General features: G+C 44.2%; 1 protein-coding gene across 1 annotated transcript in view; it reads left to right on the top strand.

The window, feature by feature from the left end:
- LOC124613388 (follicle-stimulating hormone receptor-like) overlaps window positions 1-23,795 on the top strand; it is a 233,223-nt gene that overhangs the window by 166,764 nt on the left and 42,664 nt on the right. Inside the window, exons 9-10 of the mRNA XM_047142091.1 lie at window positions 6,785-6,801; window positions 21,102-21,438. Coding sequence (XP_046998047.1) covers window positions 6,785-6,801; window positions 21,102-21,438 — 354 coding nt within the window. The remainder of the gene's footprint in view (window positions 1-6,784; window positions 6,802-21,101; window positions 21,439-23,795) is intronic.

Genomic DNA, 23,795 nt, shown 5'->3' with positions numbered 1-23,795 from the left:
CTCTAGTACTCTGACATGTATAGTCTTTCAGACTTGTCGTATGTACTGTGTCTTGAGCTGAACCGGAACCAGTATTATCAGACACAAGTTCTGATTGCACTCAGACTGGTGTGTGAGCATCATCTGCTCACAGAAGCGAGCACAAACTGAAACCTTGCAAACTAAGGCAGCGCATTACACAGTTGCTGTAATTGACCCTGAACATAAATACATGTACCACTACGGCGCAGCTACACTATTGATGCCAAACAGCCGAAACAGTATCTACTGTAAAATATCTAGGAGTAACTATCCAGAGCGACGCTAAGTGGAATGCCCACATAAAACAAATGGTGGGAAAAGTATTCGCCGAATACTGCCTATCCATCTAACGTGCCACTGACATGTAAACATCATTCGACGGTTTCGCAATACAACACTAATAGGAACCGAAAGACTACTATCATGAAATCAAGAGAATGTGAATGATGTATTCCTTCGAAGAACAAGTCGATATGCGTCTCATTTACAGAGAATGCGAACGAAATTTAGTGAAAGCTACAGACTTGTACGCTCATAGATATCCTCAACGTACTCACCCTACACGTCGTACATTTCAATATGTGCATGATAAATTGAGAACATTTGGATCTTTAACGCATCGGAAACATCTCTGGCAAAGGATAATCACTAGCGAGGAAACGGAGATTGGTGCTATTGTCACTGTGGTTCGAGATCCTTGTGTTAGTTCGCGTCAAACCGCAAGGGAATCTCGCATGAGCCAGAGTAGTGTTGTTCGTGTTCTGCATCGCCATAAATATCCTTACCATATCAGTCTCCACCAAGAATTAACAGATACGGATTGTATGCATCGCACTGAATTCTGCCGATGGGCTCAACTTCAGATTCAGAGGAACGACACATTTATTAATTTGATTTTATTTACTGACGAAACTAAATCCACGAATCATGGAAATGTTAATTTGCATAACACGAATTATTGGGCAACTGAAAGTCGATCTTGGCTGCGGCAAGTTGCACACTAAAACCCGTAATCGGTGAATGTATGGGGTGGGATTCTGGAGGACAGAATTACAGGCCTCTATTTCATCGAAGGATATGTTAATGATAGGAACACCACATTCCTGCAAGAAACATTAGGTCTGTTATTGGAAGAAATATCTTTAGGCACAAGGAACAGATTGTGGAATCAACACGATGGGTGTCCGACACATTTTTCACTGATGGCTAGAAATGAGTTGCAGAGATAATTCCCAAATCGTTGGATTGGACGCGTAGGAGTTGTGTCGTGGCCGAATCGTTCGTCAAACTTGACGCCTCAGGATTCTTTCTTGTGTGGATTCGTAAAAGACATCGTTTTTAAAGACGTTCCAAGTACACCTGAAGATATACCAGGGAGAATTGTCAGAGCACAAGTGCCGGTGTGATAAGGAATGCCACTCAATCCACGATAAGAAGATTGCAGCACTGCACTGATACCAATGGTCATCACTTCGAACACCTTCTGTAAACGGACGTTCATGCCACCTTTATGACCTTCGTTGACGTTCAAAGACCTTACTGTTACACATTATTAGATTCGTCTGGATAGCCGCTATCAGAAAATAAGTAGCAGACTATAGCATCCCATTTAAAGAATCAAAGCTGACCTTCACATCTCTGAAGCGAGCCAACCTAGCAACAAAAAAGTAACGTCATATTATGGCCCCCGTTGTCCCATGCAACTTTTGTCCCACAAACGTTTCAGCTACTGTCATACTTTTGGAGTTATTCTTGGTGGCAATAGTTAGTGACTCAGCCTGTATAATTTGCAGTAGTTTACAATAAAAACGTCATTTGTAAGCTGTTTTCACTATAGGCTACTACAGGGAAAGCGGCTTCTGATTCTCATATTTAAAAGAAATGTGGACTAGATACCGCTGGATACGTCTCAAGGTCTTGATATTTACCCAGATAATTTGTTAAAAGAACAGAGTGACTTCCTTCACAAAGCCTTTGTTATGGTGTGGGTTTTTTTCCCTTTCTCTTAGTCAGCGTTCCTTTTTCTGATAGCTCGCACTCGTCTAATAGCAGGCTGAAATCTCAGTTCTCACTTACTGGTTGGTTAGCGTGCCTCTGGGCCAGCCATACACTAGTTTACTACACGCGGATCGCGTCTGCAGCCTAGCATCATTGACCGTACTATGCGCGCATCTTGCTTAATTACACCCCACGTTAAGCCCTTGATTATTAGTTTTCGCTTCGAGAAGTTATTCTTTCACGATCAATTTTATGTTGTGAATATTTTTAATGTTACAGCAGCGACTTAAGAGTTACCAGCTTCACACAATTACGTAGCCTGTAGTTGTGTAATGAATCAGCCGCAGCTCTGTGTTAACCTCCGCAGTGAACAACCCGTTCCGAAACAGCACGCTCAGCAGCGAGTCACTACCAAGCCCCCTACTTCTGCGAGGCAGTGATCGAATCTTCTCACACCATTCGTGTAACTCCCTCGTCACGACCTCAGCAATGCTATCAAAAAATGCTTCAAATGGCTCTGAGCACTATGGGACTTAACATCTCATCAGTCCCTTAGAACTTAAAACTACTGAAACCTAGCTAATCTAAAGACATCACACACATCCATGCCCGAGGCAGGATTCGAACCAGCGACCGTAGAGGTCGCGCGGTTCCAGACTGTAGCAGTGCTATCTCTCTGGCATAATCAGACTCCTGACAGCACAGCATTTAAGCCTACTCCCCCGCCCCCCCACCCCACCCTCATCCCTGGGACAGCCACTAACCGTCAGACGCTGGGCGACGTTGTGACCTCCACACACTGACTGACGCTGCCGTAACGACAACGATGTAGCTATAACGCAGTCGCCACGAACGTCACCGGCTCACTAGGTCGCCCGACAGTCACTTGGCCGCCTTCCCAAGGACAACAACAAACGATGCGGACGGGTCTGCTATGGACTCGGCTACACGATAAATCCAAGGGGCCTGTCGCAACATCATGATGCGACGAGAACGACAATGAAAGGACAGCTGCGGTAGGATGGGCTGCCGCAGTGTATTTGCCGCAATCGTCGAGGTGCCAAAGATGAACATTTATCGCCAAGAAGACTGAATGTTTATAAATAATAGATAATAAATGGCACTTGTATCCATGGGCTGCCAAATTCTGCTGCTCCCAAATCTATATCCAATTAAGAATCTATCGTCCATTCAAAACAGTTAGAGCAATCAGACCTCATAGATATTTACAATGGACTCTTCGGTTTACAACCCCCAATGTAAGTTATTCAAGTGTGTATGTTTCGTTATCGGCATCGTGATCATCATTTATTTCATTAACGTGCCTTTAAGGCCTACAGTAAAAAAAAGAACACAGAAGGAAAAGACATATAAAGGAACATATAAGTGTACAAAAGCAGAATAAAAAGTGAAATTGAGTGAGTCACAACAGAGCACATATCTACTGCAGATGGTAGTCCGTCACTGCCGGTCTCTAGCTTCATCATCTACCGCTTTTTACTCCACTTTTCTAAGGACTGTCATTATTCGACCCTTCGATCGCGTCCTTGGACGTCCCCTTGGACGTTTTCCAGCAAATTGAGAAGGGAGGACTCGGTTAGTCGGGGATCCATCAGCTAAAAAGATGTGGCCAAACTACTGTATAGCCTCTGGTACCCTAACATTCGGCTAATGTGTGGCTTTCCAATACGTTGGTACAGGCCTTCTTCCATTGTTCGTACCAATTTACCTTCCACAGTACTGTAGATGGGTATATACATGTGTCAAATGGTTCAAATGGCTCTGAGCACTATGGGACTTAACATCTGTGGTCATCAGTCCCCTAAAACGTAGAACTAATTAAACCTAACTAACCTAAGGACATCACACACATCCATGCCCGAGGCAGGATTGGAACCTGCGACCGTAGCAGTCGCGCGGTTCTGGACTGAACGCCTAGAACCTCTAGACCTCCGCGGCCGGCATATACATGTGTCGAAGTACCTTCCACTGGAGGGCAGAAATTGCTTCTTCAGTTGTTGCTGATGTCGCACAAGTTTCACAATCATATCAAAGTACCAGACATAATAGGGTAACTTGCAGCTGAATCTTATTCTACCGCGATATTAGACGCGTCCTGAATAATTTGTTCAGACTAAAGAACATCCGATTAATGTTTATTTCTCATTGATACACTTCTTACACCACTTCACTTTTATTAGTTGGTTGGTTGATTTGGGGGAGGGGACCAAACAGCGAGGTCATCGGTCCTATCGGAGTAGGGAAGGATGGGGTAGGAAGTCTGGCATACCCATTTCAGAGAAACCATCCCGGCAATTGCCTGAACGGATTTAGGAAAATCACGGGAAACCTAAAGCAGGGTGGTCGTACGAGGGTTTGAACCATCATCCGAGTGCGAGTCCAGAGTGCTAGCCACTGCGCCACCTCGCTCGGATTTTATTAGTCAGTATGGATCCAGGGTGCATGAGCACTGGAAGTCGCTCAGAGATATGCCGATCAGCAAGAATGGAGGGAAAGAGATCTTGACGGCGTGATACGACGAGGTACTTTATGATCCCAATTTTCTTCGCATTGTGGACAAATCGCGTGCCTGCTCTAGAGTGTCGCCAAGAATCGAAACATCACGAGCAACGGCAGGATTGTTGTGTCTGCTCCCACCATCTCCACTTTTTTAATTCGACAGGCTCTCGGCTTAGTTTTTCCAAGGCCAAGGCGAATAGTATTGCCACCAATGGATCTGTTTTGACAATCCATTTAGAGTATTGAATGATGGCGATCTACATCTACATCTACATGACTACTCTGCAATTCACATTTAAGTGCTTGGCTGAGGGTTCATCCAACCACAATCATACTATCTCTCTACCATTCCACTCCCGAACAGCGCGCGGGAAAAACGAACACCAAAACCTTTCTGTTCGAGCTCTGATTTCTCTTATTTTATTTTGATGATCATTCCTACCTTTGTGTGCTGGGCTCAACAAAATATTTTCGCATTCGGAAGAGGAAGTTGGTGACTGAAATTTCGTAAATAGATCTCGCCGCAACGAAAAACGTCTTTGCTTTAATGACTTCCATCCCAACTCGCGTATCATATCTGCCACACTCTCCCCCCTATTACGTGGTAATACAAAACGAGCTGCCCTTTTTTGCACCCTTTCGATGTCCTCCGTCAAACCCACCTGGTAAGGATCCCACACCGTGCAGCAATATTCTAACAGAGGACGAACGAGTGTAGTGTAAGTTGTCTCTTTAGTGGACTTGTTGCATCTTCTAAGTGTACTGCCAATGAAACGCAACCTTTGGCTCGCCTTCCCCACAATATTATCTATGTGGTCTTTCCAACTGAAGTTGTTAGTAATTTTAACACCCAGGTACTTAGTTGAATTGACAGCCTTGAGAATTGTACTATTTATCGAGTAATCGAATTCCAACGGATTCCTTTTGAAACTCATATGGATCACCTCACACTTTTCGTTATTTAGCCTCAACTGCCACCTGCCACACCATACAGCAATCTTTTCTAAATCGCTTTGCAACTGATACTGGTCTTCGGATGACCTTACTAGACGGTAAATTACAGCATCATCTGCGAACAACCTAAGAGAACTGCTCAGATTGTCACCCAGGTCATTTATATAGATCAGGAACAGCAGAGGTCCCAGGACGCTTCCCTGGGTAACGTCTGATATCACTTCAGTTTTACTCGATGATTTGCCGTCTACTACTACGAACTGGGACCTTCCTGACAGGAAATCACGAATCCAGTCACACAACTGAGACGATACCCCATAGGCCCGCAGCTTGGTTGGGAGTCGCTTGTGAGGAACGGTGTCAAAAGCTTTCCGGAAATCTAGAAATACGGAATCAACTTGAGATACCCTGTCGATAGTGGCCATTACTTCGTGCGAATAAAGAGCTAGTTGCGTTGCACAAGAACAATGTTTTCTGAAACCATGCTGATTGCGTATCAATAGATCGTTCCCTTCGAGGTGATTCATAATGTTTGAATACAGTATATGCTCCAAAACCCTACTGCAAACCGACGTCAGTGATATAGGTCTGTAGTTCGATGGATTACACCTACTACCCTTCTTAAACACTGGTGCGACCTGCGCAATTTTCCAATCTGTAGGTACAGATCTATCAGTGAGCGAGCGGTTGCATATGATTGCTAGGTAGGGAGCTATTGTATCATCGTAATCTGAAAGGAACCTAATCGGTATACAATCTGGACCTGAAGACTTGCCCGTATCAAGCGATTTGAGTTGCTTCGCAACCCCTAAGATATCTACTTCTAAGATACTCATGCTAGCAGCTGTACTTGTTTCAAATTCTGGAATATTCCATTCGTCTTCCCTGGTGAAGGAATTTCGGAAAACTGCATTCAGTAAGTCCGCTTGTTGGTTGCGAAACGAATTAGGGAAGTCGATAGATAGTTGCAAGCTGTAATCATTCGGATGCATACACTGTGTGACTACATTCCCTTTAGATACTTTGAGGATAGGCATAGCAAACATTGGATGTAATATACATACCTTAAGAGCATTTGTTCAGTGGAAGAGATGGATTTACACTAGCGAATATGAGCAAGTGCTCATAGTTCTTAAGCTAAGAATTTTATAGTCAACGTTTACCAGACATTTTTCAATGTATTGGTGGAAGAAATTTAGTCCCATCCCCTGTGTATGGCTGCGTATAAGACAAGTTTTAGTTGTAATTTAGTTACCTAGAATTTTATAATGGCGGTCTTGTTTATTTTCAGCAGGACATCTAATGATGGTACTAAATCTGACTTGTGGCTGCAATATTTTTTAAAGGGAATATACTGCTCAAAATAATTAGAGGAACGCTCCTATCAACGTCCGGTATGTGAAATCTACTTTGACACAGGCGATTCTGTGGCCGTATTACATAGTCTGAGAACTTAGATTCTAATGCATGTATGAACTGAAGTCATTTGTCATCTGTCAGATGTGTTATGCATTACAGTTACAGGTGATCTGTCAGAAGGACGTGCGTGACGGGTGTTCCGTTGCTTCATAGCACACACAGACGACGACATTTCTCACTTGTGGATATTGCATTTGGCGAAAAACGTGCAAAACGTGCAGTGCGACATCTTAATGGAGTACAAGTTTGCAAGGTCTATGCGTTCGAACCAAGAAGGATGGATTTTCCCTCGTGTTCCTACAAATGCCAATGTCTCCTTATCTGTCATCCATAAGTTATGGACACGCTGCTGGGAGACAGGTTAGTATACAAGGCGAGTAGCACTATGCCACCGAAGCATTACGACCCCAGTGAAGATCGATATCTGCCTTCTCTATGTTGCGGGGTCTTATGGGTACCATGGGTACCGCTGGAGTACGGCAAGACGATCTCACAAGAGGCAGTGGAGCCGATGTGTGTGGACAGAGTGCAAGGAACAGGTTATGAGAAAGCACTTTATGACCAAGACGTCAGTAGTAGAACAAGGTTCGTCTCACGCCACTCTGCATTGTTGCGAAATTTATTCAAGATGGCGGCGATGACGACATGCAAGATGGAGACGTGTAGACTTGGCAACAGTGCATGACGTCATTCAAGATGGCAGATTTTGGCGGGAAAATAGGCCAATTGGGCTATGTCCACTAACCTAACACTCCAGAAAAATGGTGGGAAATTTGAATCCCAACAGGATAATGCATGCAAGACTGTACTTGTCTTTATTCTTATTCATTATTATTCATTATCATTTATTATCATTCGTTATCAGTTATTATTATTTATTAATATTTATATGATGCACATGTGTTTGCAACAAGGTCCAGAGTTCAATAGTGTTAGTTTATACCCCTGCCACCAGAGTACTGCTGTAACGTCATTCAAGATGGCGGATATTGGTGGGAATAAAGCCTATTGGGCTACCTCCACTAACTTAACCCCCAGAAAATTGGCGCAAAATTTGAATTTTGACTGGAAAGTAGGTCAATTGTGCAATGTCCACTAACCTAACCATTCAGAAAAGATTGGCGCCAAATTAAAATTCCTACACGATAATGGCTGTAAAAACCATACAGTACTTGTCTTTATTATCATTTATTATCAATCATTATCATTTATTATCATCTTTTATTATTTATTATTGTCATTGGCCTACCTCCACAAGAAAATTGCGCCAAATTGAAATTACGACACGATAATATCTTGAAAACTGTACTTCTGTTTATTATTATTATCATTTATTTTGATTTATTATTTATTCAAGATGTCCGATTTCGGCGGGAAGAAAGCCATTTGCGTTACATCCATAGCACAAATCTGTCACAAGTTCAAATTCCAACACCATAATCGATCACACATACGAAATAGTCAACATCCTCTGATTTTGCAAGGAAAAGGACTGCAGTCTTTATTTCAAGCACTACTGTCATCAGTTGTTCTCCAACAAACTTAGTACATGTTGTGGACTGGCAAGACAGCCAATCCACAATGACGGGTAGCCGAAAGGCACGCGTTTAAACTCACGCAGGCTGGCGTGAGGTCTGGAACAGGTAAGGTAATTAATATAGCCAATAACATACATAGCTGCTGGAATACTTAACTTTAATCCACAATTGGTGAACATCGGTCTGACGGTACATGCATCACAAGATAAATAGCAACTGATAATGGCACCTTGCTAGGTCGTAGCAAATGATGTAGCTGAAGGCTATGCTAACTATCGTCTCGGCAAATGAGAGCGTAATTTGTCAGTGATCCATCGCTAGCAAAGTCGGCTGTACAACTGGGGCGAGTGCTAGGAAGTCTTTCTAGACCTGCCGTGTGGCGGCGCTCGGTCTGCAATCACTGACAGAGGAGACACGTGGGTCCGACGTGTACTACCGGACCGCGGCCGATTTAAAGGCTACCGCAAGAGTGGTGACTGGCGGTGACACCACAGTACATATCCTTGAGATCGCAGCAACACCCACTCTGCTCGCCACTCGGTCCAGACTCCAACTGACTTAGTTCAAATCGTCGCCAGCAGAGGAGGCTGCCCCTGGCCGGCTGGCATTGACTTGTTTGTGTGTCGGCTGGCACGCACTCCCCTGATCCACGTCACAGCTGCCCGGCACGCAGGACCCTGCCAGCGCTAGCCGCTGGACCCTGTAAACATGTTTTCGCCTGACATGCTGGAACCAGCCGATGCGTGCGTCACAGCAGGCGGTCCAGCACGTGTGTTCACTACGAAGACCTTCTCAAAGTTAACAGATCATGCGAGTCTCATTCTTCAATCGACATAGTGCTATTACCTAATCCAAATTCGTCCTGAAAACACACACGCGAATGCGTGAACCATCGCTCGCCCCCAACCTACATATCTCCGCAATTTAAAACACAAAGTTCACAGCACTTCTTAATTAAATTCATCAAGTAATTAACCTCGCTGCTGCAGAAAGCGCCACGTCCACCTGGACTTGGAATGAATTTTCGCTAGTGCCACACCCACCTGGACTTTGAATCAAATAGTTAAAGTCTCTACCACGATCGTCAACGGACTGTCACATCCCCTTACCAACCCATGTTCATGCACTGAGCTGTCTTAACGTTTACTAATGTACATTGACTTATATGACACTTTCTCTATAGAAATAAGTTAACTTTGAATTACAGCAGTCGCTTTGTGTTTCGCTACCAACATAAGAAAACTGTGGCAAACAAAGCTGACATGCGCTGCTAGCGCACGTCCTGAGGCTCAGGCGTGAACCCCATGCTGCCCGTAATCGCAGCAGGATGGCAGCAGACCGTATTACTAGTTTCGGACCTCTTGATAAGTATGGAGGTGTGATTACGCATGTCAATCACATCGCGACTACGGGCAGCATGGGGTTCACGCCTGAGCCTCAGGACGTGCGCTAGCAGCGCATGTTGGGTGTTTCAAGCGTCAACTTCGCGTCTTAATATCTCGGGATGTAGTGGGAATATTGCGATGCAATCAACGCCATTGTGTATGTGCTTTGTCATGCTATTAATTGCTGAAGAAAAAATATAGGAGGTCCATTTAAAAAAAACATAAGTTTGTGTTAAAAACACATATGCTATCGTTTTAGAATGTTTCCAAATATGTACATTCATGGGCCCCAGCCCTACATTGATACTGGTGAAAGTCGTTTTCCAATAGCTGTTATTGTTCGAGAGATATTTTGGGTGGACAAGATAGCTGGGACACCCTGTATACAAAGGCAACACATTGTAAACCACATTAACTTTATAATGCAATATATATACATTTGACAGAAAATTTCGCTTATCGTGTATATCTTTACAGCACCCGAAAAAATTACCCTATTCCTACACCGTTTATATGCCCCACTGCTCTCCATACCTTGGGAAGCACCATCAACCTGCTGTTTCTCTGTACAGACTCGACACTCAGCTGTAACATCTCCTTTTACATCAGCGGACCGAAGACACTCTCAGAACTGTTCCACAAAACTAGGGATCGCTTCCCTCTCAGCACTAATGCGTTGCTGCCTCTCCTTCCTTGTGTGCCACTTTTCTACAAACACCCCCAGACTCATAGACTACAAGAACACACGTACTTTCTCCATAATATTACACCATTTTAGCTGTACTTCTCAATATCAGTCACTAGGCTACACCCTACCGATCGCTTGTTCATCAAAATTCCCAACATATATATTTCTAATTAATTCTCTATAAACCCCAAACTTTATCCATGTGCAGCATGCTGTAAACCACTCACTAACCATAAACAAACATACGAAAAATGATATTTCCACTCTCGAATGCCGTTCTCAGACATGTAACATATTCGAGATCTTCGCTATAATTTACAGGGCAACTAAGGTCCTTCCCAGGTCTAGAGAACAGACAAGCGTGCATCCAATGCACCACACTCGATCTTCACTCCACTAAATAATGACAGCAAATATGCAGAAGTAGTCAACCAAATAACCTACATCCCATCGAATAACACTCCAACCCTAATCGATCATCTTCTCATATTCTGACTTGATCACCAAAGCCCCCAACACATATTATTACTTCGCTATTCGGTCGTCTAGAGGACAGCAAAGTTAACTCTTACAGATCGCTACATTCCAACAGGTCTCTGCATTCGGACAGCTGCTCCAGTTATTTATTATAATTTATTAACATTTATTATCATTTATGATCATTTATTATTATTTATTATCCTTTATTGTTTATTACTATTTATATCATGTGCGTGTGTTCGCCACGAGGTCTGGAGTCCAACTAGGTTAGTACACATCGCCACCGGCAGAAGGCGTCATTGAAGATGTCCGATTTTTGTGGTTAGTTTGAATTTTGGTGGAAGATCATACAATTCGTTTACCTAACAAAAATGGCTCCGAGTTCAACTGTGTTTAGCTCCTATCACAACCACTAGAGCGCTCTGTCATCACGTCAGTTGATTACGCAATTACCGTTATTCAAGATGGCTGCACCCAGTCCAAAACGTGTCACCTTTCCCGAACCTGCATCCTACAGTAAAATTCCAACTTGGCTTTAGTCACACCCTACACATCGTTTAGCTGATCCCATTTCCAGATCTTTGCGCATCTCATCTCTGCAATTTAAGCTGGAGAAAGACATATCCATTACCTTCTGCAGCCTGTCTAGAAACAGAACGACCTTAGTTACTGCAACAGGACCTTGTTTTGACCATTCGCCGGAAATGCGTGCAGTGTTGTACGTCCCAAACTAGATACAAGTACAACAGATCCTCAGCATCCTATCATCTTTATTCTCTACCATCAAACAGTGAAAAGAAATTACCAACTATAAAAGCTCATCCTATTTACAAGTCACGAAGACACCAATGTGATCCACCTCCAGCGCGGACAAACGGAATTCACAATACTCTCCCCGAATAACTCAGAGTGCGGCCATCCAATAATTCCTAACAGCTCACCAAATCCGACACCTCAAACTGCAGCTGCCTGTGTGGACAAGATCATATTAAATATACAGACGCTGCAGAGACCACTTTAAAGTTTGATCACTCATACTCTAAGCGAATGAGAAGCTACCTCTGACCCTTATTCAAACACTGTTTTCTAACGAGCTTTTGCACACTGCCGAACATTTCGTCTTTCTGCCGCGACTTTGCAAGTCTTTGTCTGATTCTAAGCAGACATTAACACGGACTGATGCACAGCCTCTCACAGGAAACTATAAGTATCACCTTTTAAATCATATTCTTACAGTCGATAGCATAACACAGAATGATTTTAAATAGAGGGCAGCTACAACACAAGGAAACTAGAAGAGCCTGGCGGCGTTGTAGCGACTTTCCAAACTACCCCCCGAAAGTGATTGACGGCCCCTACATTTAAACTCATATGTCGCAGTGACCGAATAGTTGATAACTCTGCCTTCCATTTCTAGTGATTGCTCATTTTGCACATAAGTACCGGATCACCGTTTTCGGTGCTACGGTGCTAGCAACCCCAGAAGTGGCTGTCCATCAACCAAAATAAGTTCCCCAACTCAAGCAAGCATTGTCACTCAATCATTATGTGGTACCCAATGCACGGATGGGATGGAGAAGACACCACTGATCTACTGTAATATTATCCATCACACCTGAAATCGCGAATTTTACAGTAAGTCCGTTATTGGCCAATCAAGTGATAGCATGTTTTCCTAATTTCAGTATCATAGCTAAACCATATCTACTCTACTTTTAAAGTATCATTGCGAGCATTGATAGATGACTGCTCAGTACGTCCATTCACACTAAATTCTCGAACACATAAAAACGGTCAAAGTATACGAGACAACACTATACATATTTCTAAGACCTCGCGCATAGCACTCGATCAGTCTCTCTGCGTATGGCGGTCACAGAGCAATCTCGCCATCTTACGTTAAAAGACCATCCTCACCTGGGCATTGACCAACCTACACTGCAACATCACTGTCCCATTAATCCTCAACCGAGCAGACGAATACAGCTACACTCCTCTTGACTGAGTAGAGCTTTCCTAGTCCTAACCCCTCCAAGTGCACCACATTTATCGAGATGTGACCTAGTCTTGGAGCTTAGCACACCATATCGATCTATAATAACAGATTTCAAATTGCCTTAATGTAATAGCATACAGTTAAGAAGAACAAGAACCGAGTGATATTTATACATAACGTAGTTCGACACATTTTTACGTAAACCATCCAATCTATCATGTAAAGCATTGTTCAAGAGTGTAAAATCGGTGCCTCGAAGGTTTTCGTAAAAGAGAGAGAACATAAACACACGCACTCCTGAGACTAGAACGTTCAGAACTTAAAAACGGGCGATAATCTAAGATCGCCTACTTTTCCATCCTGTCAGACATACATCCTTCTTCCCGATTCCCCTACGCTGAGGTATCTTTCCCCAATCGTAAAACATTTGCTTTGTATGATACGAGCACAATATAGCCCTGCGGACACGTGTAGTGCCCACTGATCACATCCGATCACGAATCAGAAATTATACTATTACTCCATCAGGTGTATATAAAAATGACAGTTAGTAGCGGGCCGTACATCCTACAAGAAAACAGATGCGCATAACAGCAGCGTCCATCATGTTAAAATTACAAGTCATTCCGTCACCAACACTGTAAACAGACCATCTGTCAGGCAAATGTGTACACAACAATTGCAGCGCCTCACAAGCACCCACAGCTAACTTAGTTATGACTCTGAAGTCTCGATTTTACACCAAGGACGCGACAGGATGGGGATCGCGTGAATCAAAGTGCGTTTAGAGGAATATGTCAAGTTTCATCACACATGAGATGGAAGTCCTCTGCTGACTGACGGGTTCACCGTTAACGATCGCAAGTAGACAGTGTCTTAAACCACATATGGAAGACGTGGCTGTATACGACTAGAACGCAGGCTATATCACGTGACTGATGCATCCAGATAGAACACTGGCAAAAAAAATTCACCCTCAGCGACTTGTCCGTCTCTAGAATAAATCAGTCAACGTTTAAATCGTACCCAGTTACAGCTCTATCTCAATCGATCATCCCGTACACTTTTTGTTTTCCTTTAACAAAGATGCAATTAACTTTAGACGGAAATGATTCTGTGTCCTCCTGAAAAGCATTAAATACAGTAGTCAATACGCGTGTATCACTGCTACCTCAATAGACATACACTGTAATACGAACTCAACGGGAAAAAATTGACTACGTTCCTGATTCCGCTCGCTTCGATGTCATCGTTTTCCCGCATTCCTCATGTTGCCGCATACTTGACTCCAAGTACAAATTGCTCCGTGCGATTCAGAAGATAAGCAAGTACTTCCTCATTTTCACCGCATTTAGGTGTATATTAGGTTAGTTTATACCTATGCCCTAATCAGTTTTCGCATTTCTTTCGATTTTATGTCAGATCCATCCATGCGACCGCGTTATCACCTATCGTTCTGTGTTCTAAAATTGCCTGTTAATGTAACACACGCGTATCCAATCACGGTCACTTTCGCAGAGCGCTTGCTCTGTTTTCTGTATGTCTGTGTACATGCACGCCTCGTAGAAGGCGGAATTTCTCCGGTGTTAGACGCGAATGCTACTGTGACGAGGTCATGTTTGGGGGAGGCCGAGCAGAGACTTTTGGTCGGTTAGGCAGCTGGGCGCAGGGTATTGGGTGAGGGTGTTTGGGTGCATCTGTTGAAATATTTTGCGAGCAGGTCTGTGGACTGTGCTGTGCTTTATTTGGAGAATTTAAGAGTACAGAGTTCGCCTGCGGATATTGTGTACTGCATTATTTAAGAGCAGTTTGCTATTGTGTGGTGAAATTAGGAGATGTTTACGTGTTTGTGGGCTGTGACACGTGACCACAGGCAGATCAGTGAGGGTGTTTTGTGACTGTGTGACAAGTGTACTCCTGCCTAAATAAAAGGGCTCAAAATAAATAGAGTGCAGTCCTTCCTTACTTCCCCGAGCAGCACAGCGCAGTCTGAGTGGTTTTTGCGCAATTTTAAAGCAGAGGACCTTGGTTTACGTCAGGAAAAAGATGAAAGAGTAGTCTGGTGGTGGGACTGAGTGCTAGATCTAGTGGAGAACACGCTGTTTGCGGACATCATGGAAAACTGTACTTGGGTAATAATCTGCTGTCGGGAAGGGAGGGGGGGGGGGGGTCCTCTGTCAATGGTTCTGTGTACTAAGTCAGTTGGACTGTGGACTGAGTGGCGAATATAAAGGGTGTGCTGTCTCTCTGTCTAATTGTTTAAATAAAGACTGGTGTATGATTCTGAAAAGTTGACGATTAGCGAGCAGGATATTTTAGATGTATTATTATTTAGACAATTTAAGAATTGTTTGGTTCTATAGGCATAAATATTTTGAAGTATTTAGGTGTACTACACACGTCTGTAGGCTGTGCAGTGACTTTTCTGACGGATTACAATTAGCAAGCATGTGTGTACAGCCTTATACATGAGTTATGTAGGAGTAGTTTGCAGGTCTGTATGCTGTGGGACATGTCAGAGCGTGTATTCTGTGATAAATATAATTAAACGGTAAATAAAGTGCTGGCAAATAAAATAATGTCCTTCTCTCGATCAGTCTAGTGCAGGCTGAGTCCTTTTACCAGCAGTCCATAGGAGGAGGTGGCGGTCAGGTGACAGGTTAGTGGAGGTGAGCTTTGTTTGCCACAGTTTTATTATGTTGGTAGCGAAACACAAAGTGACTGCCAAAATTCAAAGTTAACTTATTTATATAGAGAAAGTGTCATATAAGTTAATGTACGTTAGTAAACGTTAATACTGCTCAGTGCATGAACATGGGTTGGTATGGGGATGTGTCGGTCGGTTGAGGATCGTGGTAGAGACTTTAACCATTTGATTCAAAGTCCAGGTTGGTGTGGCATTCGCGAAAATTCATCCCAAGTCCATGTGAACGTGGCGCTTTCTGCAGCAGCGTGGTTAATTAATTGATCAATATAATTAAGTAGTGATGTGAACTTTGTGTTTGGTTAAATTGCGGTGGTATGTAGGTTGGGGCAAGCGATGGTTCACTATGTCGAATGAATAATGAGACTCGCATGATATGTTAACTTAGAGAAGGACTTCGTAGTGAACACACGTGCTGAACCGTCTAGTCTGACGTACGCATCGGCTGGTTCCGGCGTGTCAAGTGAAAACATGTTTACAGCGTCCAGCGGCTAGCGCTGGCAGCCACCTGCATGCCGGGGAGCTTTGACGTGGATCAGGGGAGTGTGTGCCAGCCGACACACAAACAAGTCGACGTCAGCCGGGCGGGGGCAGCCTCCTCTGCTGGCGACGATTTGAACTAAGTAAGTTGGAGTTTGGACCGTTTGGCGAGCGCACTGGGTGTTGCTGCGAGCTCAAGGATGTGTACTAAGACTGTTGGAGAGCAACTGATGACTGTACTGCTTGAAATAAAGACTTCAGTCCTTTTTCTTTGCAAAATCAGAGGATGTGAATTAGGTTTGTACAAGTGCAGTTTCTTATCTCACGCGATTGTGATGGGTTAGCTGTGAAAACAGATAAGTGACGGTGAAAGTTCGTAGGATGTTGGCTATTTCGTATGTGTGATCGATTATGGTGTTGGAATTTGAACTTGTGACAGATTTTTGCTATGGATGTAACGCAAATGGCTTTCTTCCCGCCGAAATCGGACATCTTGAATAAATAATAAACGAAAGTAAATGATAATAATAATAAATAGAAGTACAGTTTTCAAGAAATTATAGTGTCGGAATTTCAGTTTTGCGCAATTTTCTAGTGGAGGTAGGCCAATAATAATAATAAATGATAATGAATGATAATAAATGATAATGAATAATAATGAATAATAATAAAGACAATTACTGTATGGTTTTTGCATCCATTATCGTGTTGGAATTTTAATTTGCGCCAATTTTTTCTGGATGATTAGGTTAGTGGACATAGCACAATTGGCATACTTTCCAGCCAAAATTCTAATTTTGCGCCAATTTTCTGGGGGTTAGGTTAGTGGTCATAGCACAATTGACCTATTTTCCTGCCAACATTCAAATTTCCCATGAATTTTTCTGGGTGTTAGGCCAATTCAGCTACCTCCAATAACCTATTCTCCCGCCAAAATCCGCCATCTTGGATGACGCTCCGGCGCTGTTGCCAAGTCTACACGCCGCCATCTTGGATGACGTCATAGCTGCCATCTTGAATAAATTTGACAACAATGCAGAGTGGCGTCACACGAACCTTGTCCTGCTAGTGATGTTTTCCAGAGATGAGTACAGTCAACCTCTGACACAATGTGATGGCTGTGTTCGTGCATGGAGGCGCCATGGTGACTGGTACCTTCCAAACGATGTCAAGGAAATCACCAGATCTGACTAACATTACACTGTTGGGTGCCAAATGTTGACAGTCGTGCAAATATCATCGTTGTCCTTGGTCACCGTACCGCCAAGCGCTACATCGGAAAAATCCTGTTGGGTCATGTGGTGACTACTGCGTACGTTGGTGGCCCTGAATTCCTTCTCATGCTCGTTAATGCCAGAAGCATTACTAGGGATCTCTTCTGAAGCCTGGACAGCAGTGAATCGCGACCTAATCCTCATCGAAATTATATGGTACATGCTTGAAGCACATGCTCGCGGCCGTCCCCTGTTTACCACGGGCTCTCAAAAAACTCTCAAGAGCTCTCATTCAAGAAATGAAGTCCAGCTCTCGGTGGCCACAAGGAAGCGACTCTCTGAACTGCAGCACAAACGATGAAGCGATGTCTAGGTGGCGTCTGTGTTGCAACATGTAGCAAAGTGGTCTGTGTGTCAGTGGGCTAGTGCCTGCCGTCGGCCGTCCTACATCGCAGTGGCAGAGTCGCGCTCATAGTCCTGAGCTGCTGGAGGTGTGGCTCTGCAGGTGCACACAGTTGAGTCCACCAGATCCCGCGCGACTGCTGTTGGAGCTTGCCATTCCGTTACCAACTTAATGACGTCGGGGGGGGGGGGGGGGGGGGGTCGATATGTGATACCACACTGGCATGCATCTTATTGAAGCTCTCAGAGTCCACTGAAAAGCATTCGGGGTAAGGGCATGAATGATTGTTCCCACTTTTTTTATATGTGAGTAAATCAAGAGAGATGTGAAAAATAAAGGTGTAATTTGGTTACACCTGAGTTGAAACAAGGCCCCGGGAAAAGAAAACTTCCCATTAGAACTACTGACGGCCTTGGGAGAGTCAGTCCTGACAAAACTCTACCATCTGGTGAGCAAGATATATGAGACAGGTGAAATATCCTCAGACTTCAAGAAGAATATAATAATTCCAATCCCAAAGAAAGCAGGTTTTGACAGATGTGAAAATTACCGATCTATCAGTTTGATAAGTCACAGCAGCAAAATAGTAACACGAATTCTTTACAGACGAATGGAAAAACTGGTAGAAGCCGACCTCAGGGAAGATCAGTTTGGATTCTGTAGAAATATTGGAACATGTGAGGCAATACTGACCCTACAACTTACCTTAGAAGAAAGATCAATGAAACGCCAACCTACCATTCTAGCAATTGTAGACCTACATAAAGCTTTGGACAATGTTGACTGGAACACTCTCTTTCAAATTCTAAAGGTGGCAGGGGTAAAATACAGGAAGCGAAAGGCTATTTACAATTTGTACAGTAACCAGATGGCAGTTATAAGAGTCGAGGGGCACGAAAGGGAAGCAGTGGTTGGGAAAGGAGTGAGACAGGGTTGTAGCCTCTCCCCGATATTATTCAGTCTGTATAATGAGCAAGCAGTAAAGGAAACAAAAGAGAAATTCGGAGTAGGTATTAAAATCCATGGAGAAGAAATAAAAACTTTGAGGTTCGCCGATGACATTGTAATTCTGTCAGACACAGCAAATGACTTGGAAGAGCATTTGAACGGAATGGACAGTGTCTTGGAATGAGGACATACAGAGAACATCAACAAAAGCAAAACGAGGATAATGGAATGTAGTCGAATTAAGTCGGGTGATGCTGAGGGAATTAGATTAGGAAATGAGACACTTAAAGTAGTAAAGGAGTTTTGCTATTTGGGGAGCAAAATAACTGATGATGGTCGAAGTAGAGAGGATATAAAATGTAGACTGGCAATGGCAAGGAAAGCGTTTCTGAAGAAGAGAAATTTGTTAACATCGAGTATAGATTTAACTGTCAGGAAGTCGTTTCTGAAAGTATTTCTACGGAGTGTAGCCATGTATGGAAGTGAAACATGGACGATAAATAGTTTGGACAAGAAGAGAATAGAAGCTTTCGAAATGTGGTGCTACAGAAGAATGCTGAAGATTAGATTGGTAGATTACATAACTAATGATGAAGTATTTAATAGAATTGGGGAGAAGAGGAGTTTGTGGCTCAACTAGACAAAAAGTAGGTACCGGTTAGTAGGACATGTTCTGAGGCATCAAGGGATCACAAATTTAGCATTGGAGGGCAACGTGGAGGGTAAAAATCGTAGTGGGAGACCAAGAGATGAATACACTAAGCAGATTCAGATGGATGTAGGTTTCAGTAAGTACTGGGAGATGAAGAAGCTTGCACAGGATAGGGTAGCATGGAGAGCTGCATCAAACCGGTCTCAGGACTGAAGACCGCAACAACAACAACAATTTGGTTACACACTCAGTCCTCAATTATTGCTCAGTCTAGTATCACAGATGCCTAATTCTTTTGAGTAGTGTTTTATTATTGGTCCTCTCTTCAACCCCAGTTCATTCTTGTTAACACCAGTAGGCTACCTGTTACAAAGTACGAGTAAGGGAGGGGAACCTCATGGAGTTATCTCTGGCTAGATACAGGATATTGGTTCCCATGCAGTCTTGAAATATGTGGTGTACGAAGCATCCTGTTCTATGAAGAGGTTGAAAAAAATCAGTCAACCAGTTGCAAAACAAACGTTTATTTTCCCTTGGCCTCCGTTTCGATATTTCTAAAAATATCTTCTTCAGAAGTAGTTGTTACATCACCACATATTGTAAAGTAATGTAGCAAGGCCCACTCCTTCTGAAGAAGATATTTTTAGAAATATGGAAACCTATGTCAAGGGCTAATAAAACATGGTTTTGCAACTGGCTATTTTTGCAACCTCTTCATATTTGGAAACAATTAAAAAGCCAAGATCGCTTATATACTATGTGCTGGACCGAGACTCGAACGCGGGACGTTTGCCTTTCCTGGGCAAGTGCTCTACCAACTGAGCTACCCAAGCACGTCTCACACCCCGTCCTCACAGCTTTACTTCCGCCAGTACCTCGTCTCCTACCTTCCAAATTTCACAGAAACTTACCATGAGAACTTTGAAAAACCAGCACTTCTGGAAGAAAGGATGATGCGGAGACATGGCTTAGCCACAGCCTGGGGGATGTTACCAGAATAAGATTTTCACTCTGCAGCGGAGTGTGCGCTGTTATGAACCAACGCACACTCAGCTGCAGAGTGAAAATCTCAACCGCTTATATGCTGTTTACTGGATAACTGGTTTCAATACACTAAAGGTGCCATCATCGGATCTGAAAGTAGATTAACATTTATAAACCATTTGGATATAGCGATACATGAGGCATACCATCTGATATAAAATCGTTGCCTGCCTCCTCTATCGTTATATCCAAATGCTTTACAAATGTTAAATCTACATTGAGATCCGATGATGGCACCTTTAGTGTGTAGAAACAGGTTGTGCAGTAAAGAGCATTTAAGCGATCTTGACTTTGGAATTATTTCTACAACAGAGTGATCCCCCAATGTGTTCACTGCTCTTCATATTTATGCAGCTGATGATCCACAGCCATGTTTAAGATTTTGGCCCTGAACATTCCCAGATGTGCCTGTATCTCTCTGTGGAAGCGCGGTACGCTCTGTGCCAGCAGGTCACGCCCGGCCGGGTTGTCCGAGCGGTTCTATACGGTATAGTCTGGAACCGCGCTGCTACTAATGTCGCAGGTTCGAATCCTGCCTCGGGCATGTGTGTGTGATGTCCTTAGGTTGGCTAGGTTTAAGTAGTTCTAATTTCTAGGGGACTAATGACCTAAGATGTTAAGTCCCATAGTGCTCAGAGTCATTTTTTGACCCGGCAGGTGACGGTGTCTCCGGTGCGCGCCGAGTGCGGCCGGCTGTCGCAGAACTACCGGCAGGTGGAGTGCCGGCCGCGGCCGGACGCGTTCAGCCCGTGCGAGGACCTGATGGGCGGCTGGGCGCTGCGCGGCGCCGTCTGGCTGGTGGCGCTGGCGGCGCTCGCCGGCAACCTGGCCGTGCTGCTGGTGCTGGGCTGCGCGCGCCGCTCCGTGCCCGGCTTCCTGATGGCGCAGCTGGCCGCCGCCGACCTCTGCATGGGCCTCTACCTGCTGCTGCTCGCCGCGCAGGACGCGCGCTCCGTCGGCCGCTACTTCACCACCGCCGTCGCCTGGCAGACAGGTGCGAACGTACACAGAACGACGCTTAGTACTGGTTACTACGCACCGTATTTGGGGTGTGATCAGAAAGTAATGGCAACTTTTTAATTTCGGGGTTTATGCACCCGATTTGGAAAATAAACTACTGGCCATTAAAATTGCTACACCAAGAAGAAATGCAGATGATAAACGGGTGTTCATTGGACAAATATATTATACTAGAACTGACATGTGATTACATTTTCATGCAATTTTCATGCAATTTGGGTGCATAGATCGTGAGAAATCAGTACCCAGAACAACCACCTCCGGCCGTAATAACGGCCTTGATACGCCTGGGCAATGAATCAAACAGAGCTTGGATGGCGTGTACAGGTACAGCTGCCTATGCAGCTTCGACACGATACCACAGTTCACCACGTATTGGTATGAGCCAGTTGCTCGGCCACCATTGACCAGCCGTTTTCAATTGGTGAGAGATCTGGAGAATGTGCTGGCCAGGGCTGCAGTCGAACATTTTCTCTATCCAGAAATGCCCGTACAGGACCTGCAACATTCGGTCGTGCATTGTCCTGCTGAAATGTAGGGTTTCGCAGGGATTGAATGAGGGGTAGAGCCATGGGTCTGAAATGTAACGTCCACTATACAAAGTGGCGTCAATGCGAACAAGAAGTGAACCCATACCATCACGGCGGGTGATACGCCAGTATGGCGATGACGAATACACGCTTCCAATGTGCGTACACCGCGATGTCGCCAAACACGGATGCGGCCATCATGATGCTATAAACAGGACCTGGATTCATCCGAAAAAATGACGTTTTGCCATTCTTGCACCCAGGTTCGTCGTTGAGAACACCATCGCAGGCGCTCCTGTCTGTGATGCAGCGTGAAGGGTAACCGCAGCCACGGTCTCCGAGCCGATAGTCCATGCTCCTGCAAACGTCGTCGAACTGTTCGTTCAGATGGTTGCTGTCTTGCAAACGTCCCCATGTGCTGACTCAGGGATCGAGACGAGGCTGCACGATCAGTTAGAGCCACGCGGATAAGATGCCTCTCATCTCGACTGCTAGTGATACGAGGCCGTTGGGATCCAGCACGGCGTTCCGTATTACCCTCCTGAACCCACCGATTCCATATTCTGGTAACAGTCATTGTATCTCGACCAACGCGAGCAGCAATGTCGCGATACGAAAAAGCGCAATCGCGATAGGCTACAATCTGACCTTTATCAAAGTCGGAAACTTGATGGTACGCATTTCTCCTCCTTACACGAGGCATCACAACAACGTTTCACTAGGCAACGCCGGTGAACTGCTGTTTGTGTATGAGAAATCGGTTGGAAATTTTTCTCATGTCAGCACGTTGTAGGTGTCACCACCGGTGCCAGCCTTGTGTGAATGCTCTGAAAAGCTGATCATTTGCATATCACACATCTTCCTGTCGGTTAAATTTCGCGTCTGTAGCACGTCATCTTCGTGGTGTAGCAAATGTAATGGCCAGTAGTGTATCTTGTTGGGATACATGTTACTAATGAACGAGGTCCACTCCAAAGGAAATGCACACTATTTTTAAAAAAAATACAGTTTCCATTCTGCATGTGTGAGAGTTTTACAGTGTGTAGATACATCCTTCCCGCTTGTTTTCAAACTCAGTTCAACCTGTTCCCGTGAGTGGCACCATCACAGCACGTCTTCAAGGTGCCTGCTACACTTGACGTTCGTCAGAAGCAACGTGCTGCCATAGAATTCCTGTGCTGTGAAAACGAGACAGTGGGAAACACCCACAAGAGGCTGAAAAAGGCGTATGGAGATCTGCTGTCGATCGCGGTACAGTTAGTCGGTGGCCAAGCAGGTTACTTGATGAAAAGCGGACTCAGCAGTATTGTCCTCTCAGCGGCAGGACCTACTCATAACAAAACGGACGCGAACTTTTCGACTCTGTAAGCGCAGAACAGGGAATCGGTGATCCTAAGGCCGTTGCAGCATCCCTGAATATGCAAGTAAATAGGAATATAAAAAAGGGAGGAAGGTTCATCTGTTTAGAAAGAGTAATAGGAGGCAGATTTCAGACTACCTAACAGATCAAAACCAAAATTTCAGTTCCGACACCGACAATGTTGAGTGTTTATGGGAAAAGTGTAACGCAATCGTAAAATGCGTTTTGGACAGGTACGTGCCGAGTAAAACTGTGAGGGACAAGAAAAACCCACCGTGATTCAACAACAAAGTTAGGAAACTACTGCGAAAGCAAACATAGCATCACTGCAAATTTAAATGCAGCCAAAACCTCTCAGACAAACAAAAGCTAAACGATGTCAAAGTTAGCGTAACGAGGGCTATCCGTGAAGCGTTCAGCGAATTCGAAAGTAAAATTCTA

This window comes from Schistocerca americana, chromosome 4 (assembly GCF_021461395.2).
Source record: "Schistocerca americana isolate TAMUIC-IGC-003095 chromosome 4, iqSchAmer2.1, whole genome shotgun sequence".
Taxonomy (NCBI): Eukaryota; Metazoa; Arthropoda; class Insecta; order Orthoptera; family Acrididae; genus Schistocerca; species Schistocerca americana.
Note: the sequence above shows the minus strand (reverse complement) of the source record. Positions and strands in the feature narration are given on the sequence as shown.